The sequence below is a fragment of the Drosophila willistoni genome (assembly GCF_018902025.1).
Source record: "Drosophila willistoni isolate 14030-0811.24 chromosome XR unlocalized genomic scaffold, UCI_dwil_1.1 Seg144, whole genome shotgun sequence".
Classification (NCBI taxonomy): domain Eukaryota; kingdom Metazoa; phylum Arthropoda; class Insecta; order Diptera; family Drosophilidae; genus Drosophila; species Drosophila willistoni.
The window spans coordinates 3,195,943-3,217,479 of NW_025814057.1; the positions used below are offsets into that span (position 1 = coordinate 3,195,943).

Here is a 21,537-nt window from a genome sequence, read left to right on the forward strand (position 1 = left end):
CCTTTACAGTTGTGTTTTTAATTTTTTTTTTCGTTTTTGATTGTTTTGTGTGTGTATACATACGCGAAACGGTGAGCAGACGCATCGAACAACTTGCGAGCGTTTCGCACACATTTGTTCTTCTGTTTCATTCTGTTTTCTTTTTTCTCTTGTTTCAATTGTTTATGCATATACTTATGACTAGTGCGGAGCATTTCAATTTGTTTACTCTAGTCGTTGGCCAGCAATGACGACCAGCAGAACATCGTATAAGCGACCGGCATTTTGGAAATTACCCGGTTACGAGTTTATACATGACGTAGCACTGCCAACAACAACAAGAACAACCACAACAACATCTTCATCAGCATTTGGGGGGCAGGTGGGAAAACCATTTGCCTACCACTACCATCATCATCAGAACCTACCGCCACCTTGTCGTCTAACATCACGGCGTCGGAGCAGCAGCAGCGGCAGCGGTCTCAAGAAGCGTGTCCATTTCGCTGATGAGCAGCAGCAGCAACAACAACAACAGAATGTTGTGGGGGTAAGTTATAAGAAAATATAAAGAAAGAAAATTGCAAAAAAAGAGAAAGAAAAAACCACCATGCTCCTCATATGGCTTGTCAATCGTCGTAGCTGTCATTGGGCGGGAGGGGTGAAGGGGGGCGTCAGTCTTTCTGTGTGGCCCCAATTCGTTTCAGAAATCGGTTCAATAACATTTTACGCCTGTCGGCTCGTAAATTTGTCAAGCAAAAATTTAATTAATTGGCCACTGCTGCTGCAGTTTTCTCTTAAAATTTCCACATTTCATAAATTATCTTCGCCAAAAACCATTTGAAAAATATAAATATATAAAATTGACGTAAATGTCAAAAGTTGTGCTTGATGATCTTTGCCAAATGCCTTTGCAATTTTCCATATAATTTTTGAATGCCTTTAATTGCATCGATCAAATATATTTTTTTTTTGCCTTAAATGAACTCTTGAAAAAACACTGACAAAATCAATTTCAAATTCACCAGAAGGGCGGCTAACTGTCTAGGGGGACGGGGAGGGGGAGGGCGCAATTGGCAGATTACAAAATCGGAAACATAAATTCCATATGAAATAGTAAGCAAATGAAATGAAATTCATTTCATTTTTAGAATCAAAAAAAAAAGGAAAAAAACCAAACCAAAAATAAATAAAATGCAAAACTAAAATGCCAAACCAAATATATATATATATTGTATATATGTATATTCTACATATATGTAAATTTATCATTCCACTACCACCCCCACCCACCCCAATCACACTCAGAAAAACAAACAAGAGTAGACAAGCAGGAAAAGCGATTTTTCCGTTTGTAAAAATCTTGGCAAAAACAAAGGAAACATTTTTTTCCCTCGCCCCCACATCTATTACAGATATAATATTAAATTTTTTGTAAAACAAAACTTACCCAACTAGTGAGATTGTGACTATTTCCATTGACTAATGCATCAAACATTTTCATATAGTCTTTAAATTATTTATGTCTGTACTTCTTCTTGTTGGGCTCTTTTGATTGGTGGCAGTAAATAAATTTAATTACACTTTCCTTTGTTCATGAAAGAAGCAACAAAAAAACTAATAAAACTGTTCAACAGATGGCCATGCCCATTGCCTAGCAGCCAAAATATATATTTACATAAGGTATACAGAACGTTCTTCATGATCGAGATGATGACATATGGCAATCATATTCAGGGTCGCTTTGCAGCTGGATCAAGTTTGTATGGACATTCATATATACATATATACAATGTGTAGCCCTTTCAAAATGTTGCCAAAGATAAATTATTTCAACCGTTTTCTGCAATTAAATGGAAAAGTTTATCGTACAAAGTTTTCAACAAGCGAAAGTGACGTCGAAAGTGCTAAATTTTTGTCTATGCCATTTCAATGGAAATTTGTATACTCTTTAAATCCATTAAAGACAAATATGTATAGGTAAATATGTTCTTAGGACATAGGAAATTTGAGTTCAAAAAAAGTCTAAAATCAAGGTCAACTTAACTTATTCCTAAGCGTGGAAAATAAGTTTTGCTCTTCTTTGCCCAGAAGTTTTTTGCCTAGAAGTATGCAACACTAAAACTTTCATTCATTATGCTTTATATTTTTAAGTTTTTGAGTTATTTCAAAGGATGTTGGTATCAAGGTCGCCTTTTATCCTTTTTTATTTGTCTCTTTTTAATAATGCCTGACGATTCCTTTTGTCATTTTTTGTCTCTTTCGCACTCATGCCTGAAAATCGTTGTAATCATAAAGTTCTTTAGTGATATGGTATAAAATGCCAAATGGGAACAGATATAGTCTCCTATTGATTAACTAAATAATATAAAGATTTACTTTGAACTTTACTTAACTTTTATACAGCCAAATTCGTTAAAAATTCCCAAAAATTTAAACCAAATTGAAAGCCTTCTTCCAGAATTCATAAAAACATGATTTACGTTTTCTTGATTCAAAATCAAAACTAAAAACTAAACTAAACTAAAACTAAACTCTATTTAACTTTTAAAGAAGATATGCAGCCCAGTAGCTAGAAATTATTCCTAAAAACGGATGAATTGGTCAATTTTCTTATTGTTTATATTTTAACCCAGAATTCTGCTTATCTAAATCTAGTAGTTTTTTCTATTTTATTCTTTTTAGTTTCAAAATCTTAGGGTAATGAAAATTAGGTTGAACATTCTTAACGTTTTCCCTTTTCTTCATGCTTAGGACATCTTCATAGAACAATTTTTCAATAATTTCAAATAAGTTCCTCAGGAATTCTCTAGGAAATAAAAATGGTTTCGTTATGAATTCATCAAGTATTCTTTTAACGATTAATACTGACTTCAGGAGAAGGAAAATTTACTATATACATATGTATATTTGACTTAGTTTGGAAAAACCTTTGCTTAGAAAACAAGGGAGGAAGTGGAGGATCTTGGAAAATTGAAGGGTTTTTAAAAACTTCTAAGATAAAGGTGACTAAATTCAAACGAATGGCAGCAAAGCAATTGACACATCTTCTATACCCAGTGGGGCTAAAGAGAGAGATAATGAATTATTCGAGATTCGCAAATTGATTTCATGTTTCTCAGCATGTAGTCTCAGTTGGTTGTATACATATACGAGTAGTATATGCTTATATCTCAATGTATTCTCGTAGTATACCACGATCTGGCCCGTTGCCGTTGCCGTTGCCGTTGCAAAAAGGAATACGAATTGTATTTTAAAATTAGTACTTGAGCAGCTTTGCGATCGAACAAAACGCTGTACGGGCTGCAATACGCGCCACTTGCGCCTCGGAACGAAAAGATAAGCAATCGGGCTAATATAAATTAAACAAAAAGGGGAAATATATAGACAAAAAACAACAAGCAACAAGCAAAGAAAGCCTAATGACCCATTGCAAGAAAATCCAGTGATCAAGAGAATAAAAGTTGAACAAGAAACATTCAAAAAGAACAAGAAAGACAGAAAGCAGAAGAAATGAGCCCAAAGTTGCATGAATTTGCTGTGGTCTTGCAACGTGATGGCCAGGCCACCCCATGGGGCATACGTTTGGTTGGTGGCAATGATTTGGATACTCCGTTGATTATAACCAGGGTAAATAGACACACAACCCACAGCCCAGAAGGAGGAAATGCAATAATTATGTAATAGTCGTATAGTCTAGTTCTGTCTCTGGTCAGTTTTTTGGGTTTTTGGTTTTTGGGTTTTTGTAGTTTTGTGGTTAATGTCACCTCCTCTCTTAATGCGGCAGCAGCCCATTCATCAAAAACCCGCTTGCCAAACTCTTTTTGGCCTTTGCCTGCCTTTTGCACTATTTAATGGCTAAATAAACAACAACAAATCAAAATAGCAAATTGAAAACTGGCACACAAAATTGCCTGCCGACAAACATTGAGAGATCTCTAGAGAACTAGGAAAAACGAAAAACAAAAACTAAAGCAAATTTGTTGCAACGTTGGCTGCCAAAAAACCAGCAACAACAATAACAAAAACAAAACAATACGACGCCAGTAAAACTAATTGAGGCACAGCAAGCAAATAGAATTTGCATTTTGTAAACAGAATATGTGGCATGAGCATAATTATATGTCTGCCGTCTCCTACATAAACAGACATAGATACACATACATATACATATGACATAGATACATTCAGTCCTATCTATGTCAAGGTTGCTTGCCCCCCGGTTGCAGCAAGCCCTAAAAACAATTCACAAAAAACTTGTCATATTTTGTTAACCTTCTCACTCTGTAAAAAACTGAAAACCCAATGACCTAACGTCATTCTAATGACGGCATTCGTAAAGGCGTTGAAAGGTTGAATTACTTTTAAGAGAAATGTTGATTGACAAAATTCTATATGTTATGCCACAGTTAGAGAAAAGAAAGTTTATAACAAGTTAGAGTTAAGAAATTCTACCAAAAGTGTTTTTTTCAATTTTGAAGCTTAAAAAGCAATTTCCGCCAACTTGTGACAAGAAGTAGTTACCTGAATGTTTGCTCTAAACTGGGCTTTCAAGTCTAATATTAATACTTTTTGCCCAACTTTGGCCATTTTATTCATATTTCATAATTTAAGGGAAGCTTTAGTTAGGATATTCTGACCTATTCAATATGTGTATGAATATAATTCACAATTCTACTTTAGTCTTACTTATTTGCTTCAGACCTCTAGCATTTCAATTGGAGTTTATGCCAAAAAGGTGAATCTGACAAAGGATCAAGGAGATTTTGAATGTATACTCAAACTAAAAATATGACAAACTGAAAACTATAATGTTTTTTTTGAAAATCCCGATATCAAAACTCAATTTCTAAGAGGTTCAAGACAGAACTTGGGCATACTTGGGCCACAAGCAACGCCTTCAACTCTTAAGCCTTTTAATAAGTTAATCAAATATGTTGCCAACTCATTAGATCTAACACTTTCTTACGTTTGAGTACGATTCGAAGTCGGAAACAGGTCAAGTTATATACTCAATGTATTTATTCATCAAAGAATAATTTCATAAAATCTTCATGTGTTATCCATTTCAAAGTCATTTATATATATTTTCCTTCAATATTCTAAGCATCTATCTTTATGTCATATACAAAAGAATAGAAGTAAGGACAGAAGATGCTACCTTTTATGAAAGAATTTCCGAATAGTCAAAAAAACAATGTGAATGTGAACAAAAGATAAATTATTCCCTTGCCAATATATGCATCTTTAGAGTATTTCTTAGTCAGTGAACTGTTAAATTAATTTGTAATTAAGTGTTATGCGTTTTTCTTCGTCATTTATTCAATTGCCAGGTGCAAGTTGGCAGCCCTTCATATGGCGAACTGCTGCGGGGCGATATAATCGCCAAAATTGGGGAATATGATGCACGCGATTTGAGTCACGCCGATGCCCAGCAGCTGTTTCGTGGTGCCGGCAATGAGATTGGCCTAGTGGTGCACAGGTGAGAATCATTCCAAATGGGATATGTCCTCCAAATCAGTCATGATGTGATTTGCCTCTTCTAGGGACAACACAATCGCTTATACGCAAGGCGTCAATCAGGAATCTGGAGCCGCCGTTGGCGGCGGTGTCTCGCGTAGTAATTCAACTCTAGCACCAGTTAGTCCGGATCTGTTGCCACACCGTGGTCCATCACCATTTTTGCCAGGACCAAGTCATTTTGAGCGTGCTTTGCAATTGCCGGTGGACACGTTGCCACAGACTGTGTTTCCACAGCTAAACGCATCTGGTGGCTATGTGGCACCTCCGGAGGTCTTCACGCCAAAACCAACACGTGATCATCAGCAGGATGTGCAAGAGGAACAGGCTGCCATTGTTAATCAGGTGCGTTAACAGTCCAATCTCGTATATGGAATATGATTCAAAGTCAATAAATTAAAGCATCAAAAACATGCTCCGTTTTAATCGTGATCAAACCAGATTTCATCTATTCCGTTTTCGAAAACTGCTTAATACTACTTTAGAAATTATATAATTGAAAAATTATGACTAAAAGCTTAATGGAAAGACCTAAATGAAAGTTTTTTCTTATGAATGAGGAAACTCTGCTCCTTAAAGTATGCAAAAGACTAACAAACAATTCATTGTTTTCAACAAACTTATTTTTCTTAGTATGCCTTTATAATTAACTTTCCTCCGCCATTTTTTGCTAGACATTTTTAGACAACGGAAACTCTCCAACTACTTAACAGAATATTCGGTAGCCATTAAGGACATAATGAGCTCTAAAAGTGTCCTGAAACAGTTACCCATTTGTAGCTACTAATCGTAAAAACTTTAAATTATGATAATGCTTATCCTAAAGATCCTTTACAATTTAAAATAAGAAGTTTTCAGGATATCTTTTTTACTCTTAAGACTCTTGTTAGAATTTGCTTGCAATTGAATGTACAATGCAGTTAACGTAAAGCCTAAAAGTATGCAAATAATTTATATTCAACAGTGTCAAAGAGAATTTTACAGCCTATTCAATTTGGTATCTATTTGGTAATATTTTTGATCACGCTGACATCAGAAGATTGAAATTTTTAATGGTCAAGGTTTTGCTGTTTACACATTCTAAATATAGAACAATCGACTAATATTGATACAAATATTAGCTGTGAATTTCAATTTTTGTGGGCGTCGTTCTCAACTCAACAGGAAGAGGCCCCAGTGACGCAGTCCAGAGGCAGCCAAACAGGCAGGCAAGCAAAGCAGGCAAGGCAGGTGGAAATGAATGATAATCCATTAGAATCCCAACTATATAGAATTGGAGATGCCCTCCTCACACACACACACACACACAGAGAGAGAGAGAGAAAGAGAGATATACTTTAAAACATACGACGCAAATAGAAAAAGAGAGCATAAAAATAAACAACAATTATTTGAAATATTTTTGGCCACTTTGACTGCAGGCAGGTGAGACATGTGAGACATGAGGCATGAGCCAAGAGCCAAGAGGCAACAGCCAACAGCCATGAGGGCTAACTTGTGATCTTTTGGCAATGCCAATGAAAGTCCTCCTCGCACCTTTCCTCCCTCGCTCTCCCTCTGTCCATAATGATGATGATCGTGATGATCGCGATGACGTTGCTAATGAATCAAGACAAACAAAATTGCCACTTGTCAAGGTCATCCACACAAATTTTGTGTTTGTCAATGTGCAGCACTAAAAATAATATTAAGGTAGTTCATTTGTATTTATACCCTACATATTCCCCTATTAGATGGGCTAAAAACAAAAAGAATCATCAGGTATGTTTCCGTTTCCGAATACTTTCGTATGTGAAATTTTTCGCATTCCTTTTTGTTTAGAAAGTTTCGTTCTACATGGGCTCAATGCAAATTACAGAAATCTTTAATGGGATTTCGATTACATATATTCCTAATAATATTTCAATGTATATATCTAGATCTGTCATTGATTACAAAGTTTCTTAAAGTAGCCATAAATAAATCATGTCACTTTCACACAAATAGAATAAAAACCAATTAAAGTTAGTCGCCCCTGCAATTTGAAAATCATTCCAAATGGAAATTCCTAATATGAAATATGTCGAAAAATCGTTAAGAGCTTTTGGCATTGCATTTGATGATATCATTGAAGTTCGGAAAATCGCATGGGAAATTAGAAAAAGTGATGAATGGTTTTCTTTTAAATCTTGCCAAACTCAATCAATAAATAGCCTTCAATGTAAAGCATGGAACATAAAGATTAAAAACTTGTATAATAATCAAGATAATGATAACTTAGCAAAAAGCAGAAACAATTATCTTATGTTCTCTACTCCTTTGAGGCAGTAGAGCTAATTATTTGACTTAATAATTTGTTTAAATTTAATTTGTCTCAGAAGTTTCCGGCCTCAAAGATTTCTCGCTTTAAAGTTTGAAATCTCGCACTATGAAATATATAAAAGTCCCTATAAAACAGCTATTAATTTATTGCCGGTTTGCAAAGGTAATTCATTAATGTGAAATCAAGAATATTTATATCAAAATTCCATTTACTTACCAACTGTAGCAATTCATATTCAAAATATTTATGGCCAAGACAAAACAACTTCAGTTGAATCTGCTCTTGAGATGGGTTTGTAAAGTCTGAAATAAAAAACATTTAATAGATGAAATTAATTGAATGTTTGATGGTTGTTAAAAAAAAAAAAAGTAAATCTCAATGAAGCTAAAAGAGAAAAAAAGGAACCGTTGTAAATTCGTTACTTCCTTCAATAAATTTCCTTGAATTAGTCCCTTTCACAATAAACCTACTGTAATAATAATTTTTATGTTTCTACCAAGGTTATTTCTCAACAAAAGGCGCTTTTCAATCAATCCTTAGCAACTGCATAAATGTTAAAGTGAGCTGATCCAAAATGGACGTAAAGAGCTTTAAAACCAAGTTTTAGCTATATCAACTCGACTTTTCATTTAGCTATAGCTATATCGGCTCTACTTCTTATGCTAATCAAAAATATATATATTCCGACCTCATTCGGAAAGGTCTTCTCCTCTAACTTTCTGTCCAAACATCTGGCTAATTTCATATTACCTTCTACAAAGGTATAAAAAGATTATAGATAAAAATTTACATAAAAAATTAAGTATATAAAATTAAAATATATTTTAAAAATACTTTTTACACAAGTTGATAAACCTTCCTAATAAATTCTTTGATATTCTTCATCTACAAGTTCTCACAGGCCATAAAGATCTTATATATGTATAAGTTTACATATATTTAACGACACACACCTTGAAAAAACATATCAAATGTTACAAATGGAAACATTTTTTGATAAACACCCAATAAATGTAAATATTCTACTCCTCATTTTCATTTGTATATAGAAATAGATTCTCTATATATCCCCACATCCGCAGATGGAAGACTGCAACCTTCACTTTTGGACTGGGAATTTGGGGGAAAAAGAACGAGAAAACAAAGCATAACCATGTGTAAATTATGAGTTCCTTGGATTCTTGTTGGCATCTTTGCCCCTTTCCCACCTCTCCACCTAGACGAACTTGAAAGTTCTTTGACGCCCAATTTGTTTTTTTTTTTCTTCTCAAGGTTAATTACACCTGTTTGCATTTGTTTTTGCTTCTGCTTTGGTTTCTGTACATATTTCTTGGATATGAGACATGTCAAAACATCAAATAATATGTCCAGTCCGGAGGCAATTGGCTTGGACAGGCATAGAGAGCAATGTCAGATATATGTAATGAAAGAATATTTGACAAATTTTTTTTGCAATTCCCCAGTGCCAGGGCACAGACTATTAGAAAGACAAACAAACTGAATATCCATCAATAATGTTCTTGTGCTCAATATTATTTTGTTGGTGTGTAAAATATTTCAATTTTCTATGCGTGTTTTGCGAATTCGTTTCCATATTTCTTTATTTTTTCTTTTCTCTCATACAATTTATGTTTTTGCAATCGGGCGAAACAATAATAACCTCGAGTCTGTCGAGTTGTGCCTAATTTTCGAAATATTAAATTCAAAATTGCTCCACAAAAGCGGCAATTAAACGATATACATATGTTGGCAGTGGCGGAGGCCAAGAGGGGTTTCATAGCAGAGAACGCATACTCAGATATTTAGTAATACAAGGACGTAAAATACATAAATTTAACTAGATTTTAGAAAGTCTCAAAACATTTTGGAAGAATTTCATATTGATAAGTAAAATAATGTTCATTAGAAATGTTTTCCATTTTGACATTTCTCCTGAAAATCATTTTGATATCCAAATTTATAATTCCTTACCTTCTTTAATATCTTACTTCTATTATAATCTGAACCAAAAACAATGGCAAACCTCTTAGGGGGGTTTATTTTCGAAAAATCTATTAAAGAAGAGGAATAAAGCCGATTTTCTTGATTTTATAAAGAAGGTTCAAGTTGTATCCTCAGCAGTCTTTGCAATACTTCATATTTAATGCCTGAACTAGTTGGGAATTACAACTAAATGGAGTAAAAAAAGAATGTCAAAGAGTAAACAGAAAGGATAGAACTTAAATCTATGTAAATGGAATGATTCTTTTATGATCCTTTTTCAAATCGTTGAAAGAAAATTAAAAGAAAAAAAGAAAATCGTTTTCGAAAATAGCCAAAAAATGTAGTTACGAATTTTTTACTTGCCAGGGATTGTCACATGTCTAAAGTAATTAGATCCTAGCGCATACTCTTGACACTTTCCTTGTTGAATTAATGAAAATCCGCCACTGATTCTATATGCATATATAATATAGCAATTTTTTGTATTTTCTCAGGCAGGACAAACAAAATTAAATATGTATATAGATAGATATATGTAGGCTATGAAGGTGATGGTGGATGGAGATGGCTATGACTACAGCTATGCTGATGGGAGGGGGATGCGGAGGTGCGGTGGGGTGGTAGGTGATCTATGAATGGCGCGTGGGCGTAAATGAAATGCGCTCCCAACAACATCCAAGTCCAAGTTTATACGTTTTGGTCTTGTTGTTGTTCTTGTTACGCTCAGTGAATAATCTATTTGCACAAAAACATTTGTTTTTTGTTTTTTTCAAATATGTATATGTATATATGTATGTATATCTGAACAAATCCCCTCTCTTTTTACACAAATGTAGAAATAATGTATTGGTATTAGTGCGTGGGTCGTACGGCCTCTGACCGTCAGCACTAGGCACTCTGATGATGATGATCATCATCATCATCATCTTGATGATAATGATGATGATGGTGATGGTACGTTCTCAATATATATGTATGTATAGAGAATCAGTATATGGCACTGACACATCTTCAGTTTTGTATTTTTCAACATCTATATACATATATATATATACAGATATATATGTATATAGTAGCCATCTCTATATAGACAAATTGGAATTCGGAGCAGTCGAAATAGCAATAATTCGCCAGCATTTGAAAATTTTGAAATCAGTTGCGTTCGGAATATTGAAAAATAAACAACAATAAGAGGTCGAGAGCAAGTCTAAGATAAATTTTTTTGCAAAAAGATCCTTAAAATAAAACTAGTCCTAGTGAAACGATCTCTCCGAAAGTGGTCAAGTCGTAGTCGAAGTCGAAGAAGAAGATATATATCTCAAATCAGCGCCGATTTAAACGTGCCGTAAAAGCAAGTTAACAAAATTAATAAAAATAAAAACAAAAAAAAAACAAATAAATTGTCAAAAAAAATATGAAACTATAGTCAGAGAAGAAGAAAACATAAAAAAAAAAACGCGACTATATTTTTTTACATTTTTTTTTTTTAAATTATATAATCGTTTTTTTTTTTTAATGCTATAATATTTTTTTCTATATGTATGTAATTTTTTTTTTGTTTCGTTTTGTTTAAATTTTTTTTTAATTTCCAAAAGGAGTTTAAATTTAAACACAAAATTCAAAAAGAATATATATAAAATGGAGTACGTTCAATTCAAAAACGGATCCCCCGTCTACTACAAGGAGCAGCCAGACCTTAATGAATGCATTCAATATCAAGTAAGCTCAATCAAGTGAATATCTATGAATCGAAAAATCAAAGTGTTGAATCAATTGTGTTTTGGAATGAATTGCCTTTAAGCAAAAAAGAGCAAAAAGGTCTCTTTGGGGGGGCGTGATAAGAAATCTCTTTAGATTAGTAGAGAGTTTAAAGTTATATCTTATATCAATAAAATTACTTAAACGTTAATCGATTAGCTAAACTGTATAAAACTGAAACTGGAAACTGCATAAACAATTCGTTTTCGAACGAAAGTTCTTCACCTTCTGCCTTCAAACATTTTGTACATTGAATTCAAGTTCAAATACAAGTGAAATGAAAATAATATATATTCATGGTTATATGAATATGAATATATATGTATATTCATATACCTATTCCACATATATCGTTTTAACTTTTTGTTTTTTTGTTAAAAATATCATTAAAAAAGTCAATTTACATATAGAATATATATACCTGTATGTATGATTATATAGCATACTCTTGTTTCTCTCTCTCTCTCTCAGTCTCTTGTGGTATTTGCTTCTTATATACTATATATCCTATATGTATATATATGAATCTCTTTTGATCTCTTTCATCCTCTCTCTTGATATATATGACTATATGTTTATGTATAGCTTATTAAACATTTGTTGGCCTTTCGTCAATATGCGTCCGAAAGTCAAATTTTCCGTATACATTTTGTTGAAAAATGAAAACATATAATTTGTTTTTGTTCTTTTCATTTTTCATTGCTTTGCTCAGTTTTTGCGCTCAATTGTAATTCATACCATCCCATTCCGTCGGGATATTTTTAGGCCCCCAGAGAGAAATCCAACTAGATAGAGGGAGATAGAGAAAGAAAGATAGAGCGAGAGGGGTATAGACAGAACGGAACTAAGAACAAACAACAACAACAACAAGTTAAATAAATAAACAATATGATTATAAATGAAATTAATTTCAAAATCCAAGACAAAAAGCATTGGCGTTAATTTGACCACAAAATTCAACAAATTCAGGAGCGGACTTTGAGGGTGATTAACCATAAAATTTCTTAATCTAATCCAATCAAATCAAATCTCCAATCCTAATAATATTTGTTTAATATTTCCTAATAGGCTTAGATCTAATGCAAAATGTTCGCTAGTCGCAACGAATATTGGCCAAGTTTCTTTCTCACTTGGAAAATATTTCAATTTGAATAATAAATCAACACATCGTTGTATTCAAAATAAATGAATATTGTTTAAACTTAAGTAGTTTAACTTTGAAAATAGTTTTCACAAAAGTTATTTCAAATTATGACTTAGATCTAACACCAAATACGAAATAAACGAAACAAATATTGGTCAATTCACAAATTTGAATTCAACTCAAGTAGTTAAAGTTTAAAATGAGTTTTCAAAGAGTTTTTCTTATCTGATAGTTAAAGAAATTCGCAGCAAAAGTAATTAATTGGCTTTCACTATATTTATTCTTAGATTGCTAAAGACTAAAACATCAAATAAATATATGAAAATGATTTTTTTCTACATTTTTTTTTTTGTGAGTTTTATGTCAACATTTTAGCTAAATATGAAATGAGGCAGTGGTTGAGGGGGAGAGGGACGGGCGAACATTAAAATACGTTAAGATTAAGATTCAATTAAAAGCCAAAAAATATGAGAATTTGTTAAAAATAAAGAAGCAAAATATTGAAAATGACCCTCAAATGATATTTCAAAATATTTTTAATGCTTGTGCGCCAGCCATGAATTTTAAATTTAGAAAGACAAAAAAAAAAAAAAAACTGAAATTATTTATACTTCTTCACTCTCTCTCTCTCTATATATATATATAAGTATGTATCTAGACTTGTATGTATGATTTCTTTGCTATTTGTTGTCCAAGGTGAATGTGTGGCTGGAGGATTGGGTGGGAGTCAGAGTTGTAATCATTTGCCTAGACAGGCCGTGTCATTCAATATGGAGGCAATTAGCTGCTTGTCACTGAGTGCTGCATGGACCTCCCCCTCATCCCATTGCAGTAGGACTTTATGCAGCCGTGGCTCCTTTTTCCGCATGATACGTATTATGCCGCGAGTCTCCACCAGATCCACAGTGCCAGCAAATTCTGCCTGATCGAGTGCTAGGATGTTTCGTTTACTGCACACACGTCGATAGACCTCATGGAGTCTGCCCATGCTGATGTCCTTGTTGCGTTCATTGCGCAACATTAGCACCAGAGAGCAAAGCATTAGCTTCTGTTGCAGTGGAAATGCTGCCTCAATATCCTCCTCCAGATTCTGAGATGCTCCATAGACTTTGTTTAGAACAGCTGCCACCTGAGTAACCTGTACGGGTTTGAGAATATCTATTGGGGGGAGTGAATCGTTTTTAGTTGGCCAATTTATATTGAAAATTTCATGGACTCACCTTCAGTTTGTTGCTGCTGCTCCGCATCCAAATTCAAGGCTTTCATATTGAACTCCTTTTCGCCATCCCGTTTCTGTTGTTCGGCTATTTCCACCACACGTCTGCCAATGTCCAGAGCACGTCGCACATCTCCACTGATGGCACTAACTTTGGCGGCCAGCAATTGCAGGGTGACGGGGGGAAAGACATCGAGCAGATCAGCCTCGGCCAGGCGAGACTTGAATATGTCGACAATCTGTTGCTTGGTATACGGGGGAAAGTGCATCAGTCTTGGCTTTAGCTCGCATCGAGCATTCAGACGTGTCAGCGTCCGATCTGTGAGATCCAAACTGTTGGCAATGCCAACCAAGAGTATACGGGCTCCTGGCAGAGCTGGCCACTCGAATATCGTATAGAGGACAGCTTGCCTGGCCGTGCTCAACTGATCGATCTCGTCGAGCACAAGCAGGAGCATTCGTTTGGCTGTCCGCAAGTGTCGTTGTATGGCCTCCAGATGATCACGTTCAGTTCGCCCTGTGGGCTTCAGGTGCAGTTCGGTGCACAGCTTCTTGTAGACAGCTCCAACGCTGGCAATGCTGGTGCAATTGATGTAGACACGCTGCAAACGTTTTGAGAGTTCCGTATCACGGAGGAGGAGGGAGAGGCAAGCTGTTTTGCCAGTACCTGGCTGTCCCGATACATACAAACTGCCCGAGCTTTGCTTCTCCAAATGGCTAGTGAAGAAATCACGCAACTCCTGTAATTGTTGCTCGCGGCCAGGTAGATTTTGTGTCTCGGCGCTGTTGAGGACACGCCGTGCATTTTGATATTTATTACGTTTTACCTCCTCCTCCACCTGCACCTCAACCTCAACCTCAACCCCTTGATCCTCCTCCTCCTCCACCTTCTTCAGTTGCTCAGTCTTGGTCTCCTCCACGGTTGAGGGTGGGCGCTCGTCTATGCTCAGGCGATTCATGAGGCGTGTGGGGCTTATCAAATGCTGTGGCAATGGTTGCTTCTTACGTTGCTTTGGTGGCGAGACATCGCCCATTGTCTCTTCGTCGCTGGCTGTGGCCAATGCCTTCCTGTTGCTGCTGCTGCGTGGCGTCTTTGGTTCCGCCGCCTCCGGTTTGCTACCCACTTTGGATCGCCTTCTGGCGACCGCCTTGTCCATTTTATTCAACAAATTTCTGTTTTCGTTATTCTCTGAAATTACACTAACAACATCATCATCATCATCATCGTTTCGATGTCGATCTCGATCATTCTCCTCCTCCTCCTCGCTATCTGGATCTGGACGGGACTGTCGTCTACGCCAAATTTCCGAGCGTCGTGGCAGCGGTGACGCCGGCAGCGCGGTCAGAGTCGACGTCGATTTGTTTACGCTGCTCAAGCGGGTGGAGCGGCGCACAGCAGCCATAATGTTAGGTGTTTTTTTGAGGCGTTTGGTTTTTTGTTTTTTCTTTTGTTAATACTGTTACACTTTGGAAAGCACCTTAACTAATTTAGTCTAATGACTTGTGGTAAAGTGTGTATTTGTATTAAATACATTTGGAGGGAAAATAAAAAGGCGCGCCAGTGTTGCCAGAAACTGGCCTCGATCAACACCTGAGTAAATTTTAGAGTGGCCACAGAAAATTCAAATTGTTAGCGGTAGCAGTAACTAAAATGGTTATTTAAATGAAATAGTTTTTACAATTCTGTTTAAATCATTAATATTTTTAAATTAAATGAGGCATTTTAATTTGCTTAAACTATTATCGTTTAATGGCGTTGCCACAAGCTGGTGTTAATCGAACTTCTTTAACAGCGTTGCCACTGACCAGGCTTAGGGCTGATGCTTTACAGCTGTTAAGCGTAGAGCGCTGCTTTACAGCTGTTAACTGTTAAGCGAAGGGCGCAAAATTTGAATTAATTTCCGCAGTAGATTAAATTACTTACACATTCGTTCAACTGTAGAGAATGGTAAAAATAAAAACTGCCAAAAATATTGTAGAAAAATACAAATTCGCTGGATGTTGTGTGTACGTCCAATGCCTGCTGCTGCTGCTGCTGGCAAAGAATAACGCTTACGTAAGCGCCTATAAATATTTGCCTTGGCGCGTTGGTATATTTTTAAAGTATATAAGCGGGGCCCCACATAAAATGGAATTTTGGTAAATAAACTTTATACAAAATTCTCGCACACACACATACCTATAGAGATAACTACATACACACATACACACATATATGAGACATGAGAGAAAATTCTAGAAAATTACTCGACTAAACCATAATCGCACTTTGATTTATTTCGATATGTTTGTGTACATACCTAGATATATTTCGTATGTACATACGTTTTTAGGATAAACAAAGTCGTTAATCTCTTACTGATCGGTTTTTTTTTTGTGTTATTTTTAAATTATTTTCCAGCCATACCGAACAACTCCACTGGTCTTGCCCGGTGCCAAAGTGAAGAAGGATGCGCCCACCACAGAGTCCTATCTGAGACACTATCCAAATCCGGCTGTGCGCGCCCATCCAGGACACGACTACCATGACAGTATCATGAAGCAACGCGTTGCCGATACAATGTTGCACAAGGTTGTTGGTCAGGATGCCGATACTGGCAGAGTAAGTGAACCCAAAGTTCAAATCCAAATCGAAATCTCATCTCTCACTCCAACTCCCAGGTCTTCCACAAGCAATTCAACTCGCCCATCGGCCTCTACTCGAACAGCAACATTGAGGACACCATCAGAACAACAGTTCCGTAAGTTGTCATCTAAGAAAATTGTTTAACACACGGCAACTAAATAAACAAAAATAATAATAATAAAACCCAAAAGCTATTTCATGCTATATTAAAAAAAGAAACAAAAAACAAAAACCAAAACGAATATTAAACACTAATTATTGAATCTTCTATTTTTTGAAAATTTACGCTTGAAATCAATTGAAACAAAATTAAACACAAACTATTTTCTTACTTTCCTCTTTTATTTAACTTTTTCTGTTTTTTTGATTTGAGAAATTTTTAATAAAAATCTAAATTTTGCGTAGATATCTTTTTATCAAATTAAAAAAAAAACCCAAAAAGCGCCTCAATTAGCTTGAAACTAATAAAGCGAGACATGATCTTAAGTAGTCTTTATATATATAGAAACTATTGGTTAAATCGACTAATCGAAGGCTCCAAACAAAAAATCAAATTTACTAATACCAAAACACGCATACAACACACACACACACACACACACACATAAACATACCTATATACAAAGATCATTATACAAACAATAGCCCCCTTAGATGTTGTATGTCCTATATATATCTTTATATATATATATATTCTATGTATATTGTTGTAGCTTTGCCACAAGCGATAGCAATCGCTTGAAGGAAAGTCCTTTGCATCGTCCTTTGCCAACAAAACTTGACGGGTAAAAGTAAAACCAAATCATATAAGAAAAAAAAACTCTATCTATTGAGCATATTCTGATTCCTATATATTATAATGATTGATATTTTTTTTGGATTGTATTTTTGAATTGAAAACAAAACTTGAACTTGACTTTCGAAGGCATATTGAATATCCATACAAATCGGAATGTTTTTATACCCATATATCCATAAATCCTCTTGCCTGTCTGTAAAATATAAACATATATCTCTATACATATATTAACCGTTAATGTATTGTTGTATCCCTGAAGAACCGCAACAAGTGCAAGCAAAACCTATGTAAAGTCCATTATACAGATTTTTATTCTAAAAAACTAAACCCAAATTGATATCCTCTACCAAATATCCAATGTTATATGTATGTATATAAAAGTCTTACTACAGAACAACAAAAACAACAGCAAACAACAACAACAACAAAAAAACATGATACACGTTTTTATATATTATATATTGCATGAGATCTGCTGTCTATATGTTTGTATAATTTACCCTTTTGTCTCTCTCTCTTAATGACACTTCTCTTTGTATCTGTCTCTGTCACACTCTCTCTATCTCTCTCTCTCCCTCTCTCTCTCTCGCAATACACAAACACTTCCTTCCTATAGTAGTTTTAAATGTAAACAGAAAAGACTTTTTCCCAATTCCCTTGATAATGATTGAGGTAAATTTTAGGATGGCAAAGGTGGCGCAACAAGGTGGGGGAAAGGGGGGGAACCAACAAGATTCAGTATCATTATTAGGAACAGATGCTGTACATACAAAATAATCAAAAATAATCATCATAAAAAAACCAACAACAACAAATTGTTAACTACTTTTTGCCTAACCAACCAACAAAAAAAAAAAACAACAACCAGAAAAAAAACCAAACCAAAACCAAAACAAATTAAAGAATATATATACCTACAAAATAAATAGTATTAGATATCAACTATAGAATATAGCTGCACGATTAATATTAGAATTTTCATCGATCTATCTTTCCTGGAACAAAAACGTAAAATTCTGGAGCAACAAAAGCAAAAAGAACAACTTGCTGAACAACAACGACAACAACGCCAACAACAACTGCAACAACTCTATCAACAAAAATAAATGAAACAAAATCAAAAGCCAAAACAAAACAAAAACAAAAACAAAAAAAAAATCAAAAATCTATCAAAAAATAAGCAATTATAATCAACAATTATTTAGTAGCTAAATTACTAGATACTTTTCCCCCCCGCCCCCCTACCAAACTATTTCGATTCCCTACACCCCCCGAACCTCCAGTCCCCTAGCCCAGCCCTGCCTAAAATTCCTACAGTTGCCTAATCTTTATACAGACTTACAGGCGGCATATATACAAACTACAGTGAAACTTTGATATAATGCATGTTATTATTGGTGGTGTTGGATTGCTCATGAGTGAGCGAAACTGATCAACTGAACATGTTCTCCTCCAATCGATCTTTTTTGCTCACTTGCTGAGAACGGTTATGCTGATCAACTGAGCAATTGAGCAACTGAACAACTGAGCAATGAAGTGATGAACAAAATCAGTGATTGGATTCACTTTGAAACGAAGAACAACTGAATATCCAACACAACTTATAAAAGATGTTTTCGTTCATTCTATTCAAGTTTCACTGTCTATATTGAGAGTTCCTTCCGCAACTAATTCTAAGACTAATCAAGAAAAAACAAAAAATCCAAAAAGAAATTTTACTTCACTACATAAACGAAAAAAAAGACGCCTTGCTGAATTATTATTTATAACGAAAAGTTCCTAAAAAAAAACAAACAAACAAAAACCAAAACTTCATCCCAATATTCATGACATTTTCCCTGTTCCCTCTCCCTCCTACTTCTCCCCACCCCCCCATTCACCCAACCACTCACTAATATTAATCCATTCTCATGCTAAATCTAATAACAAAAAAAAAAAAGAACAAGAAGACAATACAAACTTCTAATTTTAATTAATTTTGTTATGCAGTTTCGTTTGAATTACTTTTTACTTAGTTTGTAAGCAATTTTTTTTGTTATTGAACTTAATTTCTTAATTATTTAATTATTACTTCTTTTCTTGTGGAAATTGTTTGCGAAATTGTCAAGTTTAAAGACAACTACAACAACAACAACAATGAAGAAAAGAAAAAAATTATAAAAAAAAACGAACAACAAAAAAAAAAAACAAAATAATTCTAACGTATTTTGTGCACATCCTGTTTTCTCTTTCTATTCTCTCTCTCTCACAACTCTCTCTCTCTCACACGCTACTCAACTGATGTAAAAAAAAAACAAACCAACAACAACAATATCTCAACAAAAAACAAAAAATATATCTATTTTCATTTGAATTAAACCAACAAAAATAACATTTACAAATTACAAATTAAAAAATATTTCATAACCCTCCCCCCCCAAAAAAAAACCCCCAAACCAAAACAAAACAAAAATATAAAATAATGTAAAAAAAAAACGAAAATTTTAAAAATGGCGCTTTCAACGATCTCAAATGAAATGAAAAATGTAAAAATGAAAAAAAAAAAACACAAAACACTCTCTCAAAAAAACACAGTTATAAGAAAACTGTCGTATACGATCCAAGGAACAGCGAAACCTACAGAGCCATTCAAGAAGAGGGCAACTACAGCAACTATGGTCATGGCCATGGCCAAGCTTCGCCACAGGAAGTGACCATACCTGTTCAGACTAGGGTCTATCAGCCCAATAGATTGGTTCCAGGAAAGGTAAGATCGTGCGCAACAATCTCTCTCTCTCTCTACCTCTCTCTCGCTCTCTCTCTACCTCTATTTATCTCAAAACTCTCTCAATCAATCAAACAAAAGTGTTGAATCAATAAAACAAATCTAAATGTTGGGATATATATTATATACTCGTTAGATCGCTCATAAAATATGTGTATAAACCAAAAAAAATTAACTATCTCTGTCTCTATATGTACGTGTATATATATCTATTTCATACTATTTCATGTACAGTCAATTAAATGTTAGTTGTGCTATCTCTGTTTGTTTCATGTCTCTGCGTCTCTCTCTCTCTCTTTCTCAATCTATCTATCTATCTTTTTTCTTAATTTTCCTTATTGTAAATATCTTGCTATCTCTCTATCTCATGTACAGTTCTATTGTCTCTGTCTCTCTATCTCTCTCCCTGTCACTATACATCTATCTCTATCTAATCTATCTGTTTGTTTCATGTCTCTAAGCAGAATGTTAATTACTAACTGCAAGTCGTATGTCCATCATTCATTATTAATCGAACATTTCTCTCTCTCTCTCTCTATGTATATTTTCCTTAAATCACCAGCAACATGAATTGGCCAATATATATGTATATATATTTTTTTTCGCTGCCATTTTAACATCTGAAAACGCTCATTAACATTTTTTTTTGCCATTTTGCCATGCCATACATACATACATATGTACATGTATATAGGATTTTTCACAGTGATTTTCCATAAAGATTTTCCAAGCAAAACCAAAAACATTTTCTCGTTCTCTCTTTTCTTTAGAAACCAGTATCAGCGCCAGTATCCCGGCCGCCGTACAATGTAAGTACTTGTTCAACTTCTTTCTTAAGTAGTAGTTAAATCAATAAAATAATTACTTTTTTTTTATTTCTGCAGGTGGTAAACACTCACGATGAGAATATACGCCAGAGCGGCTCTTTCAATCGTCTGATGTACAGCGTCGTTGGTGCCACTGACTACTAAGTAATAATTGCAACTGCAACAGCAACAACAGCAATCAACAACAACAACAACAAACAACATCAACATCAGTGGGGGCAGTTTAAACTCATAACAATATTTAGCGGATTTTTATGAAATTCTGTTTAACTTATTAAATAAATTATACAAAAAGAAAACAAAAAAAAAGTGAAACGACAACAACTAACCAGCTTAATGATAAATTGGATAAAACTACGGTTCTATATAATTTTTTTTTTTTTTTTGTGATGAAAACTGAATTGGAATCTCTTACCTACAAACCTATCTACGAACCTACCATACTGAAAACAAAACTTATCTCTGCAATAGCAATAAAGAAAAACACAAAAAATGAAAGTAAACTAATTTAATTTAATATTATTTTCGATTTTATGTTATTCTAATTGACTCAATGTCAATTGCGAGTGGTTCTAGTCTTTGAATGTAATAAAATATAATAAATATATATACATAAATACAA

At 34.5% G+C, this 21,537-nt stretch overlaps 2 protein-coding genes across 13 annotated transcripts; one reads left to right on the forward strand and one right to left on the reverse strand.

Moving 5' to 3' along the window:
• The first annotated feature begins 211 nt into the window (after positions 1-211).
• On the forward strand, positions 212-21,537 carry LOC6638612 (PDZ and LIM domain protein 2). Of its 12 annotated transcripts, none has more exons than XM_015179040.3 (9): positions 212-526; positions 5,310-5,458; positions 5,523-5,841; positions 16,301-16,501; positions 16,561-16,640; positions 17,239-17,310; positions 19,899-20,070; positions 20,859-20,897; positions 20,973-21,537. In XM_015179040.3, the coding sequence occupies exons 1-9, from the start codon at positions 227-229 to the stop codon at positions 21,057-21,059; spliced, it is 1,419 nt and encodes a 472-aa protein (XP_015034526.1). In that variant the 5' UTR covers positions 212-226; the 3' UTR covers positions 21,060-21,537. The 12 variants fall into 12 exon arrangements, with proteins under 12 accessions (XP_015034526.1, XP_015034523.1, XP_046868093.1 ...); XM_015179033.3 differs by lacking the exon at positions 212-526 and adding an exon at positions 3,256-3,606; XM_015179037.3 differs by lacking the exon at positions 17,239-17,310.
• On the reverse strand, positions 12,941-15,475 carry LOC6639557 (cell division control protein 6 homolog). Its single transcript, XM_002062285.4, has 2 exons — positions 13,904-15,475; positions 12,941-13,841 (listed from the first exon to the last, which is right to left on the reverse strand). Exons 1-2 carry the CDS (start codon positions 15,300-15,302, stop codon positions 13,423-13,425), a joined length of 1,818 nt encoding a protein of 605 aa, XP_002062321.1. The 5' UTR covers positions 15,303-15,475; the 3' UTR covers positions 12,941-13,422.